This window comes from Hyposmocoma kahamanoa, unplaced genomic scaffold, assembly GCF_003589595.1.
Source record: "Hyposmocoma kahamanoa isolate Upper Pololo Valley unplaced genomic scaffold, ASM358959v1 180, whole genome shotgun sequence".
NCBI lineage: Eukaryota > Metazoa > Arthropoda > Insecta > Lepidoptera > Cosmopterigidae > Hyposmocoma > Hyposmocoma kahamanoa.
Genome location: NW_020653711.1, coordinates 3,657,396 through 3,673,882, shown reverse-complemented (window position 1 = coordinate 3,673,882; position 16,487 = coordinate 3,657,396). Strand labels below are relative to the sequence as shown.

At 37.7% G+C, this 16,487-nt stretch overlaps 1 protein-coding gene across 2 annotated transcripts in view; it reads right to left on the bottom strand.

Moving 5' to 3' along the window:
- Window positions 1–16,487, bottom strand: part of LOC113226008 (bromodomain-containing protein 1) — a 33,312-nt gene that overhangs the window by 11,229 nt on the left and 5,596 nt on the right. For both annotated transcript variants that reach the window (XM_026458512.1, XM_026458511.1), the window contains exons 6-18: window positions 12,778–12,916; window positions 10,981–11,089; window positions 10,231–10,317; window positions 8,649–8,868; window positions 6,956–7,049; window positions 5,967–6,144; window positions 5,043–5,206; window positions 4,091–4,551; window positions 3,612–3,700; window positions 2,873–3,008; window positions 2,563–2,682; window positions 1,446–1,535; window positions 186–309 (exon numbers count right to left, since the gene is read on the bottom strand). In XM_026458512.1, the coding sequence (XP_026314297.1) occupies window positions 186–309; window positions 1,446–1,535; window positions 2,563–2,682; window positions 2,873–3,008; window positions 3,612–3,700; window positions 4,091–4,551; window positions 5,043–5,206; window positions 5,967–6,144; window positions 6,956–7,049; window positions 8,649–8,868; window positions 10,231–10,317; window positions 10,981–11,089; window positions 12,778–12,916 (2,011 nt within the window). The remainder of the gene's footprint in view (window positions 1–185; window positions 310–1,445; window positions 1,536–2,562; window positions 2,683–2,872; window positions 3,009–3,611; window positions 3,701–4,090; window positions 4,552–5,042; window positions 5,207–5,966; window positions 6,145–6,955; window positions 7,050–8,648; window positions 8,869–10,230; window positions 10,318–10,980; window positions 11,090–12,777; window positions 12,917–16,487) is intronic.

Genomic DNA, 16,487 nt, shown 5'->3' with positions numbered 1-16,487 from the left:
AAGATAATAAAATACAAGTACAAAGGACACAATGGCAACTATAAAAAAGACTATAGTTATGTGTTTTTTCATATTAGTTTGCAATAAATAGTATACGGAAGTACCAATTATTTGTAAGAAGTTTTATCAAGATTTTTAATTTAGGAAATTTTGTCTTAAAACACGACAAATAGAGCATATTTCACCTAAACAAGTCAGGCGAAGAAGTAGACTCTTTGTCAAGCTTCCTCGGGCGACCGCGCCCTTTCTTCTTCGGTGAAGTGTCTAAATTGGAACGGCCGAGACTCGCCGACAATGTTGGTAGAGACGCTGAAATATAACAAAAACAAAATTTAAATTAAATAAAGTTTTGTAAAAAAAAAGATGAACAGTAGACGTGTAAATACTAGTTTTTTTAAGAAAAAACATTTTGTTAAAATTTTCGCGTTATTGAAAATATACATCGATTGGCCAAACTCAAACTAAACTTAATTAGGAAGAAATGAATGCGAAATTTTATTATATTTAGTAAATTATTCAGTGATGGCTGAAATATTTTAATTTAAATAATATATGTATATTTTGTTTTGAAAAGTCCTTTTATTTTTTTTATTCGCTGTCAATAGACTGCTATATAACCTTTAGTAGCAGTAAAGCTCCTTGTGGAAGAATTCATCCATGGAAGTACTGCCACCTTATCTATTTCTGCCGCCAAGCAGTAATATAAGCGTTAGTGCGTTCCAGTATGGAAGGATATGGGTGCTGGTGAAATTATAGGTACATGGGATTTGCCAACTTGTGTCTCAGGGTGATGGGCGCAGTGGCAGTGCCGCTCAGTTGATATGATTTAAAGCTATTGTTATACGTGTTGTTTACCACCAGGTACACGAATTGTTCGATTTTTTTTTGTGGAATTATTTATAAATACCAACGTTTATTGAAATCGGTTACCGGAAAGTGCGCAAACTCGGATTGATCCCCTAGTTCGCCACTATACGGGACTTGACACAGGAGATAATATAAATCGGTTCTCACTACTATAAGTATATTGAGAGAAAAACGCCTTGAATTGGAGAATAGCAAAATCAACCATTGAAATAGTTCTTGCTTATAATAAAATTTAGGCGCTATTAATAAAAATGAATCTTCATGCGTGAACAGCCACCAGGTGGATGATTTACTTCAAAATTAAGTGGGACCACTATGGAGGTACCCTCTTTCTAACAAAAAAAAAAGAATCAAGAAATTGGTTCACAAATACCGGAGTTATCGCGTAACATACATACAAAAAAAGACAGTCAAATTGAGAACCTCCTTTTTTTTAACTTAGTTCGTTTGCCCGAATCAAAATCTTTAGATTTAATATTGGCGCTACTAGAGGAAATACATGGCATTGGCATTATTCCTCTATTGGAAAGGTGTTTTATCAATACAAATTGTACGTATATATTTTTATTAATACTTGCCGTCCGAGCCAAAGTTTTTCGGTGGTGTAGTTAATGTAGACTGACCCACTAGCAATGTAGGCTTGCGTAGACCACCCAAAAGACTCAGACCTGCAAAAAAGTAATTACTGTTCTCTTTGTACAAACTACGGGACAACGAATTACTTTCGAAAATAATTTTACTTTCTTAATGGACTATATAGTATTTTGACACTTCTTATTGATTTTGTTATAAAATACTACTATGTTACAATATATCGCTGGCTTACTCACTAATTGCAAAATATCACTAAATCAAATAGTCACTGAATCTAATTTTAATTAAGGCTTTACTTTGCAAAACTTAAAACATATTTTCTCCAGAACAATTGTGTCATTAACTCACTTTTAGCAGTAAACCGACGATATTAACTATTACACATGTTATCCTATATATTATCCCTTGACATTGTATTTTGACACTTCTTATTGGCTTTTTCAATGTAACACGAGAAAGCTGTGATAAACACTTTTTTTTAATGTTTACAATCCCTAAGTACAACTAAAATAATAATATGACAACACTAGCTACGCTCCGAGTGAAGTGTAGGCATTGATGTGGCGAACAGGCGGGAGTTATCCTACTTGTTCTTTTTTATTTATTTTTTATTATCGGCTTACAAAACTGGATAAAAATTCTTAGTGATCGATTAACATTATAAGTCGAGAAGAGTGTATCCTTCGATATGTGAACACAACAATTCGTATTTTAAAAAAAACAAAAAAATTGCTAAAACAAAATTACAGTAATTTAAAATTTACATCTATTATTTATAAAAAAACAGACAAGTCAAGACTCATCGTGCAGTCAGCACATAAGACATTTTCTTATTGAGTTCCTAGCTAAAACCACAGAAACAGAGAATATGTCAAAATCAAATCTGATAGCTTTGTAAGAAGAGCACTTGCGATACACTGGACAGTGCTGACCGAGGTTAGTTCTACAAGTAGGTGAGAAAGTTTTACGATTAAGTAGGCGGCTTCCGGGACGAAGAAGCATTTTATTATACTATGCTTAATAGGTGCAGACGTAATGCCTGAAAGGGTTTAACTAGGCCAGGTACAGGTACAGACGTGCATACTATAAAAGAGCACTTACCGGGTCCCGAATCTGCAATTTTGGAGGGCGATTTGTCCGGTGTAGGCGTGGCTAGCTTGTGCGAACGATCGGCACTTTTCATCGGTGGTATAGGCGTCTCGGAGCCAGAAGTTGCAGTCTCTGTATTTCAACGATTTACAAGTTTTATATAATTATTGAAACGAACTTCGAATTCTATTTTACGATTGTCGATGCGCTTGCGAAGAATGGTGATTATATCCATGTTGAGCAGTGCAACACATGCCGCTGTGATATGATAATCTGTGAATTTCTATTATAATTTTACACATAAAAACGAATAACCACGAACCATTATCTTGCCTAGCCGCTGCAACAGTGACTCGTCCCCTCCCCCTGCGGCCGCGCCTGCCCCTGCCTCGGCCACGGCGCCATTGTGTACGTACTTCGCGCTTCGTCGACGTTGATACGACGGAAAAATCGTCGCGCTGCAACCCATCGTCAAATATATTCACTGTTGGGCACGGGTCTTCTCTAAAGAAGTTTTCACACGTTTTCCAGGGATTGCGAACTTTTCAACGTTTCATTACGCCATTTTCCTTTACCGTTAGCGAGAGCTATTGCTACTATACTAAAAGCAAACTACGATGATGTGACACTTCATTTGGCGTTTGTCATAGAGGTGCGATAAAGGCGATTTTTCGTGCATTTGATTTTTAAAGCAAAATTTCTCTCTTATAGTTTTATTTTTCTGACGTATTCTAAACGATTTTAACGTTTTTACTTTCTAAGTGTTCGATTTTTGTATTAAAATCATAATAAATTAGTGTACTAAAATCACAAAAAATAATTGAATATCATGCTAGTAAAACATCGTGACATTCAATAAACGTAATATTAAATTATGCTTGAAAAATTTAGCGTTGACTGGCACATGGTTCAGTATATAACAGTAAATAAAATAAAAAAAGGAGAGTGTGTTGTGTGGGGTGTGTGTTTCAGAGCGTGTGAGTGTGTGCATATTTGGGCGTGCGTGTGGGTGTATATGTGTGCAAAAAAATTAAGTGCAAATTAAAATAAATATTTCTCACCGTATTATCATCATCAGAACCTCTTACACTTGACTGGCGTTGAATATTTCTAGCATGTGATGCCCCAGGCTCGCTAGGTATATCTGATGCTACGAACAATCACAAAACTTAATAGCACTTAATCACAAAATTTAATAACACTTACGATTTATTATTAAAATTATTACTCGTAATATGAAGAGAGAACTTTTAATAAACAAACCTGAAAAAATGTTTATGATCTACATTATCCATCCCAGAGTATATTCATTTGTCAGGTATAAATTGCAACGCCCTGAGATCGACCTCGAAGCATCGCGGCATAATTCTCTAAAGAGTATTGAAATTCATACCTTATTTAAATTGCAATAGCATAAAATATACATTGATAAATTTAATGTCCTCTGCCTTGAAGTCCGCCGGTTTGTGCTGGCTCGAAGGAAGACATGAAAACAATGTTTCCACAAACATCAAAATCAAACAAACGATATCACACTAACCTGCCGTTCTATCACTATCGGTACTACTATCGCGACTACGCGAAAGACTTCGCTTTCGTGATGGACTGCGTCTTCTCGACATGCTTCTACCAGGTGACGGACTTCGTCGACTTCGTGACGGACTTCGCCTTCTAGACGGACTAGATCGATTTTTTGACGGGCTTCGTCGACTTCTAGACGGACTTCGCTTTCTTGATGGACTTCGCTGATTTCGCGATGGGCTTCGTCGAATTTTGGATGGGCTTCGTCGGTTTCTTGACGGACTACGTTTTCTTGACGGACTGCGTCGATTTCGTGACGGACTTCGTCGACCTCTAGACGGACTTCGACGTAGTCTTTCAGGTTCGGGGCTGCTAGCTGTATCACCGTTGCCGGCTAAATCCGCCATGCCAGCTGCGATGACGTCACGACGCGCTTGACGAAATATTGGCATGCACTGCTCGCGCATTTTTACGCCCGCTCTGGGGAATTAATTTTATAATTTTGAACACACTACGTGGCTTGTTTCGCTTTCCGATAGTTAAAACTTAAGAAAAAAAATTAAATGGATCGTGTCTACTGCGACTTCCCGATAGACGATCTGAAAAGTATTGCTTCTTAGCAATAAGGGCCATTGTGGCTGTACTGGTTGTTTACCCTAAACTTGTTCCAATGAATGAATGAAATATTCTTTATTGCTAATAAAATTACAGTTAAAATACAATAGCTTAAGTACAATAGTACTAGTAAGTTAATGTGCAACAGGCGGCCTTATTGGTATGTAGCAATTTCTTCCATACCGCCTTAGGATAGACTTGTTTAGTTGATCGTATAAAAGAAAATTAAATTGAACACATTTCCAGCTTGTCATCACAGTGCTTTCTCATTTTGTTAACTCTAGTAACGACAGTACAAAGCATTCCATTCCCTATTGTCCAGATGTAAAAGGCTTCTATTGAACAGTTGTACTTACTTATAAAACACAGTGTCCTTATTATTATATGTAAGGCAGTTATCGATCATGAGCTGGAAATCCGCCTCGACGTCGTCTATAGAATTGTATGCACCGCGGTCTAGCTTCTTGCCCATCGTGCTTAGGTCCATCGGGTGTTTTACAACGCTGCTGTAGTCAGGTACCTGAAAAAAAAAGATGATACATTCGTATATTTGACAACATAAAATATAATATCGGTAGTAGTAGTAAAAAGAATGCAAATTCAGTATTGAAGCTTTATCTTATTGTTGGTACCTTTGACATATATTTTTTAAATGTACATAGATTCAGCTTTTTAGAGTGTACGTCTTTTTCGTATAATTTATAAAACAAATACTTCCGTGGTATATTTCACCCATCATATATTCAACCCATTAAGACAGGTTCTGTGAAAATTTTGGCTTTCCATAAATAGAATATCTACATTATACATGAAGATTAGCATCTATACGTAATAATAATATTTTCTTATATTAGACATATAAATTATCTACGAAGTTATTAAACATTAAAGCGTAAAACACACAGAGAGCGGGTGCGAGTCGGCGCGGGTCGGGTCGGGACCGCGGCGGGTCTAATTTCATGTATTTATATTGGACGACATACCAAACGCGGGCGCATATGCCCGTTCCACGTTTTGTCGTCCATATAAATACATGGAATTAGACCAGTCACAACCCCTACACGCGCCCGACTAACACCCGTTCTCTGTGTGTTTCACACTTTATGAATTATGAACTTAACTTTTTTTTATGTTTCTCTATCACTAGCACTGTGCCAGCTATCACAAGCACATTGAAATGGATTAATTTCTAGAAAAAATCAATATTAGGGCGACAGGAAAAAATAGCAGTGGTCTACCAGACGAAAAGTTTAAGAAACTCTGTTATAAAATATGATTACCTCATGCAAGTCCACGGGTTCAGAGAAGACATCACTATGATCGTGTTGCCTTAGCAGCCGCAAGAGTTTGTGTAATATGGCACGCGCCGGCCGCAAAGCGTGGACAACGCAGCGCTCCCATACGCGAGTGTATTCTGCCTTTAGACGCTCGCGTTTGCGGACGAGTTCGCAGAGTAACCTATGACAAGACACAACTTTTTTTATACTATTTCGGTTTCAACATACATTGTTTGGATGTTGTAATGAATTTTAGCTTGCTGTAGGAGATAATGTTTACGATAATGTTTTTAAAAATCTTGCCGAGACCTTCAAGCGCCTTCAATTTCATATTTACAGAATATAATATTAATCAGGGATGCCGCAGATGTGGGTTATGACAACATCTGCAGATGCGGACGCGGATGCGAATTCTTCACCGTTAAAATCTGCAGATGCGGATGTTTGAAAAATATTTTATTGTGGATCATTGTGATTTTGGTGATCATTGAATTATCATTAATTTAATAAAAAATAATCATTTTACATAATTTTAATACAAAAGAGATGAAGGATAGAAGGCATGGGAATATTACATTTGTTAATACTTAAAATTTTTAAAGAGGTCGTGAGTCGTCTTTTATGTGAATAGAGCTAGACTATTTTGAATGAAAAAGTTCGTAAGTCAATCTAAGTTCAACAATCTTTGTCCGGAAAACAAATAGGCAGTTGCCTGCACTACACGCTAATTAGCACTAGTACTCGGCACGCGCTTTCACTAGAGCTTTGATCGCCAAAATATCCGTATCCGCAAAAACTGCATCGATTGATTCGAAAGTCAGATGCATGAATTAAAAAATATCCGGATGATCCACGGTTGCGGATGCAGATACAGACGTCTGCGGCATCCCTAATATTGATAAAAATAACTGGTTATATCAGATTATTGGCTTCTTTACACGTTTATTTACAAATCAATTTTTAAGGTAAATTCACTGCTACGTAAAATATACCTTGCTCGCTCCAGGTCTTGTCGTATACGCTGCCAGTACTTGAGCTGATTACATAGCTCTCTTACGTTGACAGTCGCATCCTGAATACCTCTCCCTGGAACAACGAATATTATTGTTTGTAAACAATAGCAAGTACGTTTTTATGTCCTCAGTTATATAAATCAATTGTAGTTTGGTAAAACCTGTTAAAAAGACATCTGCGTAAAGTTTTCTAGAATATTTGTTCTTTTGCACAACAAAACAGCTACGGAGCTAATAAGCAAACATACGCTGAGCTCTAGCAGTCAGGTCAGGTCTTAATTTGTTTAAAAATATTGTTGTTTGGTTAAAACATGTTCGTCTGGTGTCTCTGTAATATTAAAAATTTATGTAGAAACTTCAAATTAAATATCAAAATCTAACTCGTATTACGTTCAAAAATAAATGCTAATAACGCACTCAATTTTTTTAAAGTATTTAAAAAAGAACGAATCTTCTTTCACCAGTTTTTACCTCACTCGTCTGTCGTAGTCAATCAAAATTGCGTAAGAACAATAGTTGTTTAATGTTGAAGTCAAAGAACTTTTATTTTACGAAAAATAGATAATCTTGTTTAATATATTTGGAGTAATGTACTTTAAATATGTATTAAATATTTTTTTAATTTGTTTTCACACTACACACACTTATAACTGTATGTATATATTGCAAAGATTATGTAAGTATTTATTCGATATAAGAGTACAAACTGCAATAACACTATACACTCTCATGACATAAGTATTTAAATAGTTTATTTTATTTTCTGTTTCGGGACGCACACGTCCATCACTCTCTCTCACTCGGCTAGGGCCCATTGAAAACCAGCGTCACAACCTAGGCTTGGATGTGACTTTAGTTGAATGGGATCTTTTTGTATACGCCACAGCCGCACACATCAGTATTTTATTATGTAACTTGGTCTTTAAATGTTTTTTACGCTGTTTTTTGTTATTTCTGTTTTAAATGTAATAGTCTTTGTTTTTGTGTTTTTTTTATAATGTGGCGTTACAATACATGGTTTCTATTTCTATTTCCAAAAGTCACTAAGTCGCAAATGGACAAATTATATTGGTCTCTGACGACTGTGTCTGGATGGTTAACGGACTAAGTCGCAATTGGCCAAGTTATATTGGTCACTTGCGACTTAGTGACTTCGCCCTACGGCAAATAATTATTAATATTAATTATTACATAACCTCAAGAAGAAACTGTTACTTAAATCAACCTTCTCTAGTTAAAAAAAATATTAATTCGAAACTATATGGAAACACAAATGATACCCGCGAATGAAAAATACAAATGAAAAATCTGCGATTGATGGTCGTCAACTTTTTTTAGTTGGTCCAGGACTGTATGGAACTTGGGCACTGTTCTTTAAAATGTGTATTTGATTTAAATTTTTATTGAACTGATATTCAATTATTTTTTGCGAAATTACTCCACTAGTTTGTTATATGTTATATAATTATTACTACAAAGATCGAACACTCAGAAAAAATTCCTTCGTTCCGGCCGGATTCGAACCGACGTCTTCTAGCATACCGTGGCAGGCGCTATACCAACTAAGCCACGGAACGAACCAGCGGACGTCATGAATTTTTCTATGTGCTTGTTGTCATGTCTTTGTATTTGGTTTTTCAACGACTTTTTATTCTGTGTATTTGTTTCTTACCATGTTGTGTAGGACGACTCTGTAGCCTTCTCAGCAAAGGTACTCCATTGCGACTGTGTCGCTTCAGCGTCCAATACGCTAGCAATCGTTTCATAAGTTGAGCCCTAGCGGCAGGCGTTCCACTAGCGAGCTGGGCAACATGGGCCACTCTAGCAGCTGGTAGAGTTGGCACTAAGACCACCGGAGCCCATGTACGTTTCATTGCTAAGACGCGACGAGCCTGGGGATAATAATTAGAATTTACAAATAAGGTACAATGTTATTATTATTGATACAAAAATTTAACATAAATAAAAATTCTCTCGATCTGACTGGACTCGATTTTACCAACTGATGAGGACTTGGGAAAAGCTCAGTGAAATAGTTTTTTTTGTTTTGAAGCGTGTAAAGCCTGTAAGTTCAGCGTTAGGTAACACACGGTAACACAATCCACTAACACACGGCGCGTGTTAAGCCGGGTACTCATTAGTGATCTGTAACTGTAACGTGACAGATACAGAAACGAGGTTCTAGTGTGTACGCTTGAAATAGTCTTCAATCAGACGGCGCACTGCGAACAGCACGCGTTCCGCTTGCGGCAAGCTCGCGAACCACGTACACACTACGATTTTTGGTTATATAACGTGGAACGGCTACGGTTTCAGCTCGCTAGTGAGTACTCGGCTTTACTCTGGTCAGACGTCAAATCGCTAGGAATAATGAAAATCCGCGTATGTAGTGTTGGTAAAAGGCGCACACACTCAACATAGCCCCGCACTAGGGAAACCATGTGTCGCGGGTACCATGGACACACGTATAGACAACCACAAATTACACCCAAACTCACGAGATAAATAAATGTAGGCCATGCAAATATTTCTCCCGGCCCGAGAATCGAACCCAGGAACTCTGCGAGCAGTCTCGCATGGTAACCGTTCGGCCACGGAGGCAGTTCAGTTGTACGGTAACGCAATGCCAAAGTATCACATCAGAAAAAACGGAGACAGTTTATTTTCCAATGATGTCGAAAAGTCAGTGTTTAAAAAAAATTAATTAAATTTGTAAATACAATACGTCTATTCTCTTTTTTATAATATCAAGGGACGGGACGAACAAGTCGTGCGCCTGATGGTAAGCTACACGCCTGTCCATAACAGTTGCAGTGCCAATCAGAGCTTCAAGTCGCAAAGATTTGAGAGGCAATGCCACTGCGCCCGTCACCCTGAGACGCAAGACAACTATCGTGTGCCTGTAATTTCACCAGCACCCCTACCCTTCTAAACCGGAACGCAAGTAATACTGACATTACTGCTATGATGGCAAAAATAGGTAAGGTTAGGCAGTACTACCCTGGTTAAACTTTTCACAAGGAGGTTTCTACAAATAAAAAAATGTTAGCTTTTTTATTATTTCTTCAATTGGAGAAATGTTTAATGATTACGAAAAAGATAAATTTTATAAATTACCACCAATTTTCTGTAATATTGAAGCACATGTCGGAGACATGGTTATTTACACGCAAGCGTAGCCGTAGGCTGCAGTTAAGCGGCCTTACCCATACACAACAATACGTTAATAAACCTAAAAATGGTATAATAGTCACCTGTTTTATTTTTTCTCTACCCTTTTGCCTGATTGCAGAAAGATCTGTTGATTTGTTGCCTTCCTCAGCTTCTTGTGCCCGTCGTTCCTAAATAAAAAAATATTTTCAAATCGGTTACTGTATAGTGCGCGAAACCGGCTTTTTTCCTTAGTTTGCCACACTTAGAGATGGAATATTTTCTTCAAATTTAAATGGGACCACTTCTGAGATACCCTGTTTCCAACAAAAAGGGAATCATCAAAATCGGTTCACAAATGCCGAGTTATTGCATAATTGAGAACCTCCTCCCTTTTTTTGAATTCGGTTAAAAATACAACCTTACACATGTCGCTGTAATATAACTAACTTCAAATTCAATGAAGATTACATACACAGGGTTATTTGCAAATACTAACATCGCAAGACTATATTACTAACATCGTAAACAACAACTTTTGTGTAAACACAAATTATACAGGCTATCAGAGCTAAAGTGGTGAAAGTCACATTTAATTTTCATTCGACAATGTTACTTCAAATGATTTTAAATGAAATTATGTATTTTAGTATCATTCAAAGTAATATTGTACAAAAAAAATTTATATGGTTTACACCACTATTGTTCTGATAGCATCAGTTAATCTAAAATACTTGTAATAATCTACTTTGTTTATTCTTATTCAATTGCTTTACTTCATTTCTTCAACTCGAGTACAATATTTATAACTTCCGGAATAAAATAAAAATGTTTTTACATAACTTGATGATTACCTGTAAGACGTGAGCCGGCGTGTGTGCATCGCAGTAGGCCATTTTAGCGACTTGTACAGGCTGGCTGGAATCCCGCCCCGCGCCCGCCGCCTCCATCTTCATGTACAGTCTACAAAATATTATCGCGTTACTTTAACGTTCCTCAGAAAGGTTTTAAATTAACATACATAAGGACTATACGTTAATAAGTTTAGTAGCAGTAGAGCTCCTTGTGAAACAGTTCATCCAGGGAAGTACTGCCAAGCAGTAATGTGAGCATGTCTGCGTTCCGGTTTTGAAGGGTAAGGGTGCTGGTAAAATTACAGGCACATGGGACTTTTCAACATATGTCGCAGGGTGATGGGCACAGAGGCAGTGCACCTCAGACCTTGCGAGTTAAAGCTCTGAGTGGCACCGCAACTGTTATGGACAGGCGTGTTGTTTACCATCAGGCGCACGACTTGTTCGTCCCATCACTAAGTATAATGAAAAAAAAAGTGACCTACGATCACACATTAGACATTGCTTCTGCAAAATCCTGTGAGGTCATCAAATTGCTGACAGTCACTTAAATTGCCGACTTCGTCTTTCAAAAAATTAAATAAATGCTCATACATCACACCCTCATTCATAATAACACCTGGACAACCCATATGGTTTGTAGACAGGCTAGGGAAGAACTCCCCTCGTTTAATGTCGCTCGCCGGTCTATCTCGTAAATTTCTTAAGCTCAAAATGAAAAGAGCTGCGCATTCTAACTGCCGCTCTAAAGGGTCATGGTCTATATAATAAACACCTTTTCAATCTAGGTATCACGGACAGCCCTCTATGCAGAGCATGCATGGAGGGGGAGGAAACCGTCGCGCACATCCTACTGCAATGCTCCAGCGTGGCCAACTACAGGGTTATACACTTTGGAGTGCCAAGGTCGCTCCCCGAAATCTTCGAAAAACTCAGAAGGGTTCTGAAATTTTTGGAGTAGGATGGTACACCCACTACACGTAAAATAGGCGCTCGGACGTCGAGTTGCGGACAGCCCGTTACACCATACCAATAGTTTCCCATCGAGGTAGGAAGAGACAACAAGCCTTTCACCTCTCTTATACGCTTATCCGCGGTTAAGGGTTAATGAATTATTTCTTTGAGGGTGTTCAAATTTGGGGGTGCACGGAATGAGCCTCCCCCCGCAGAAGTATTATGGTGTATGCCATAGATACGATAGGGTTTTTTTGATAAAATCAAGTGACGGGATGAACATGTCGTGCGCATGATGGTAACACGCCTGTCCTTAACAGATGCAGTGTCACTCAAAGCTTTAAATCGCAAAGAATAGAGGGGCGCTGCCACTGCGCCCGTCACCCTGAGACTCGAGTTGACAAGCCCAATGTGCCTGTAGTTTCACCAGCAGCCTTACGCGTCAAAACCAGAACACGGTAATGCTCATATTACTGCTTTGCGGCAATACATTCCTGGACGAACTCTTTCACAAGGAGCTTATCATATTTTAAGAGCCAGACTCTTGTCACCTCCACTTCTCACGGTTCATAGCCAGTTTCTTGAGCTATTTATAGTTCACTTTGATCTTCTTTTTTATTTGTTCGCTATACGCTATTCTTGGTCTTCCTCTCTTTATTTTCCCTTCTATCCTCCCCTCAATTATCACTCTCTAAAGAACTCTAATGCTACTAAAAATGATTTTTTTTAAACAAAACTTATACTTACTTTACAATTTTACAAAATCAAAAGGCGACGAGTGCCTGGTTCACTCGGTTAAATTCAAGTGCCCCGTTCTTAAATTAAAAATGTAATGCTAGTTACCCAGCTTGCTGCGCACAGGTGACATGGAAGGCGGCGTAGCAATTGGGTTTGTGGCATTGTATGCAGGCGCCGGCGCCACGAGCCTTGCACACCATGCACTGCAGCTTCCATCTGGCCGCGGGGATCATCTCGATCGAATCTGAACAGTATTATACGATATTCACTTATACTACGTAATAATTGAGGCTATCGGCACAAATGTGATGTAACCCACATTAATTTTTTTTCTACAATATTACTTTCAATCATGTTTCCCAAAGTGGTCCGTACCGGGTGGTCTAATAGGGGCTTCGGAAGCAATTGCAATCGGACGTTGATGCTGTGCAAGAGGTGCTAGTGCATTTGAAAAAAAAATCTGAATTATCTACACTACATGTATATAATTTTCTTTCCCTGTGATTTTTTTGTGTTAAGTTAGTATAAAAAACACGTGTTTTCAATTTTTTTTTGTGGTGGTGGGCGTTGAAGCTTGTTTATCTTGCCTAAATGGGCGGTGAGCTAAAAAGTTTGGGAACATGTGCTTTAATGATAGTAAAGTGCCTTTAACAAAATTATTTTATACATGAAAATAGCATCTAAACATAACATAATTACTTCATTATCATTTAAAGTAATATTGTAGATTTATTTATTGTGGGTTACACCACTTTTGTGCCGATAGTCTCGATTGTAAGACTGAAGCATTTACATAATCAAGTTCAACATTATTTATCTTATAGAATATCATGATGTCTTTACTACAATGACTATCGTATTTTATGAAAATACTCGACTATAGTCTGTCTTTTTTGAAGACGGAGTAAAAATGACTTTGCAGGGTTTAAATAGTCATGTAGTTGTAGTCGACAGTTTTACCGATAGATAGTGAAAAACGGTAAGTTTTGCCAAAAATGCCTTGAATACGACGTTCTAACGATTACTAATTGCGTTACTGCTTTCTTTATTCTTATTTTGACAGTTGGCCTACTAGTATCGAGACCAATTTTTATTCATAATACATGTTAACAAGAACAGCCAGATTTGATTGTCTATATTGAATTAAAATGAAAAACTTTCAAATATGTCTGCTCTTCGCATTTTTCACAAACAGTTCGAAATACAATGAATGTATGTATGAACTCACAAAAATTGACAATTCCTATGAACTTGTAGTCAGTAATTGGATGAATAATGAATCGAGGGCGATCCAAATGAAACAAGTTCAACTCTTTTATATATATAAAGCTACAAATCCTGACTCACTTAGAAAAATAGAACGCATACTTCCCGATATGGTAGAAAAAATACATTTATACCGTTGTACGCAGATAGGCTCCAAGGCAAAGAATCAAATATGAGAAGACCTGAATGTGGAAAATGTAAACGAGTGATTAACAGCCTGCAGAAACTATAATACATGGGGGGGATATTTGTGCATTTTTATGAGATACACCCTGGTCAATTTCAGCGGGAAGTAAAAATGTTCGAAATTCAAATAAACAAGATGGCCGCCATACAAATTTCAAAGTCTCCTATCACGGAAACTACTAGAGATAGGTAGGAGGTGCTCGAAGGAATGTCATAAAGGGTAACACTGGTCAACTGCCTGGGTTAAAAAAATTCAAGATGGCGTTTTCAAAATGGCGGCCGAAGAAAAACTTGCTTCGATCCGGCTGAAAATTGGCACGCGAGGGTCTTTAGGAGTCGTTAATCATATTTGGGGTCAAAAATTTCTTTTCGCCATTTTTTAAAATGGCTGCCATATAAGAGAATTTATTCGTCAAAAATAGCTGCCGAAAGAGATTTGCTCTGATTTGACTAAAAATCGGCATGTGAAGGCCACTAGAAATGCCTATAATGTAATGATAATAATTTGTGCTCAAAATTTGTTTTTCGTCATTTTCAAATATGGCCATAGAAGCGTTCGTTCGCGGCAGAAAAAAATTTTCTCAGATCCCTTTGAAAATTGGCATATGGTGAGACTCTAGGAGTGCTTGATAATAATTTGTTATCAAAATTGGTTTTTCGCCATTTTTCAACATGAAAATTTGCTCTGATTCGATTGAAAACCGGCATGTGGGGGAGTCTATGGGTGTTAAATAATAATTTCCGGTCAAAAATTTATTTTTCGCCATTTTTTAATATGACTGCCATACAAACTTTTTGGCGGCAGATGGAAATTTGCTCTAATTCAGCTGAAAATCGGCATGTGGGGATCTCTATGGGTGTTTAATAATAATTTGCAGTCAAAATTTACTGTTTACTTTTTACGGCCGTATGCCGAGGTGTAGCGGAGGGTGCAGCCCGAAGCGTCCGCACACCACCTTACTTAGGTAGTATACGGAGACTCTATTACGGTACAAAATTTCACAATTGTTCAAAATGCAAGGCATACTTCCCGATGTAGTGGAAATATAATAATAGGGGTTAAAGTATGAAATTGCCGATTTGTACTGAAAATCTAAGTTGTTTATTTTTTAAATTTTTAACAAATTTATTTAATCAAAATAGTTGCCATTATTATCTATACATTGCTGCCATCTAATGGGAAGGTTATTAATGCCTTTGCGATAGAACTCCGACGATCTAGACTGCACAAACTGTGTGAAAGCATTTTGTACTGCCTCCTGGGAAGAAAACTTCTTGTCACGTAGATAATTGTCCAAATCACGAAAAAAATGGTAGTCCGTTGGAGCAAGGTCTGGTGAATACGGAGGATGACGAATGGTTTCTAACTGCAGTTCCTGAAGGGTCAAAATGGTTTCTCGTGCTGTGTGAGGTCTCGCGTTATCGTGGAGCAATAATGGTGAAGATCGATTCATGAGTCGGGGCTGTTTTACTGCTAGTTTTGTCAACATGGTTCGGAGTTCGGCACAATAGACATCTGCCGTTATTGCTTGACCAGATCGGAGAAAACTATAGTGAATAACACCATGCTGAGACCACCAAACAGTTACCATTACCTTTTTATTGGTAAGTTTTGCTTTAGGACACTGTTGTGGCATTTGACCTGGGGTCAGCCATTGCATTTTTCTTTTCCGGTTATCATAAAGAATATACTAGAATATAATATATAGAATCCACTTTTCAACACATGTTACAATTCGATCCAATATTCCTTCATTTCTGTACCGGTTCAACAAGGCAACACAAGTTTCAACACGCGTTTCTTTCTGCAGATCAGTCAAATCATGAGGCACCCATTTTTCGTATTTTTTTATTTTATTGATTTGACGCAAGTGAGTCAATATTGTGGGTAAGGTAACGTTAAACCATGCCGCTAATTCTTAGTAGTTAACTGGGTAGTTTGACTAGGATCGGCTTCCACTATCTCTCTTAATTCATCGTTATTCACCTGTGTGGGCGGTCTTCCTCGTGGCTCGTTCTTTAAGTCGAAATTTCCATCACGAAAGCGTTTAAACCAAAATCGCACGGTGCGTTCATTAGTAGACCCCTCTCCAAACGCAGCATTGATATTGCGGGCTGTTTCTGACGCGTTAGTTCCGAGTCGGAACTCGTATTCAAAAATCACTCGAATTTTCGCAGTATCCATCTTTCTTGTCTAAATTGAATAACAAAAACAATTGAAAGTTGATATTCAAAAGTTTCAAATTTAAAACAAAAAAATCACAGAAACCATTTGAAAAAAGTTTCATTCGAAAACCTCAAACCATGAAGATTCTGTGAAAATTCAAAGAACCTATTGCAATAAAACGGCAATTTCATACTTT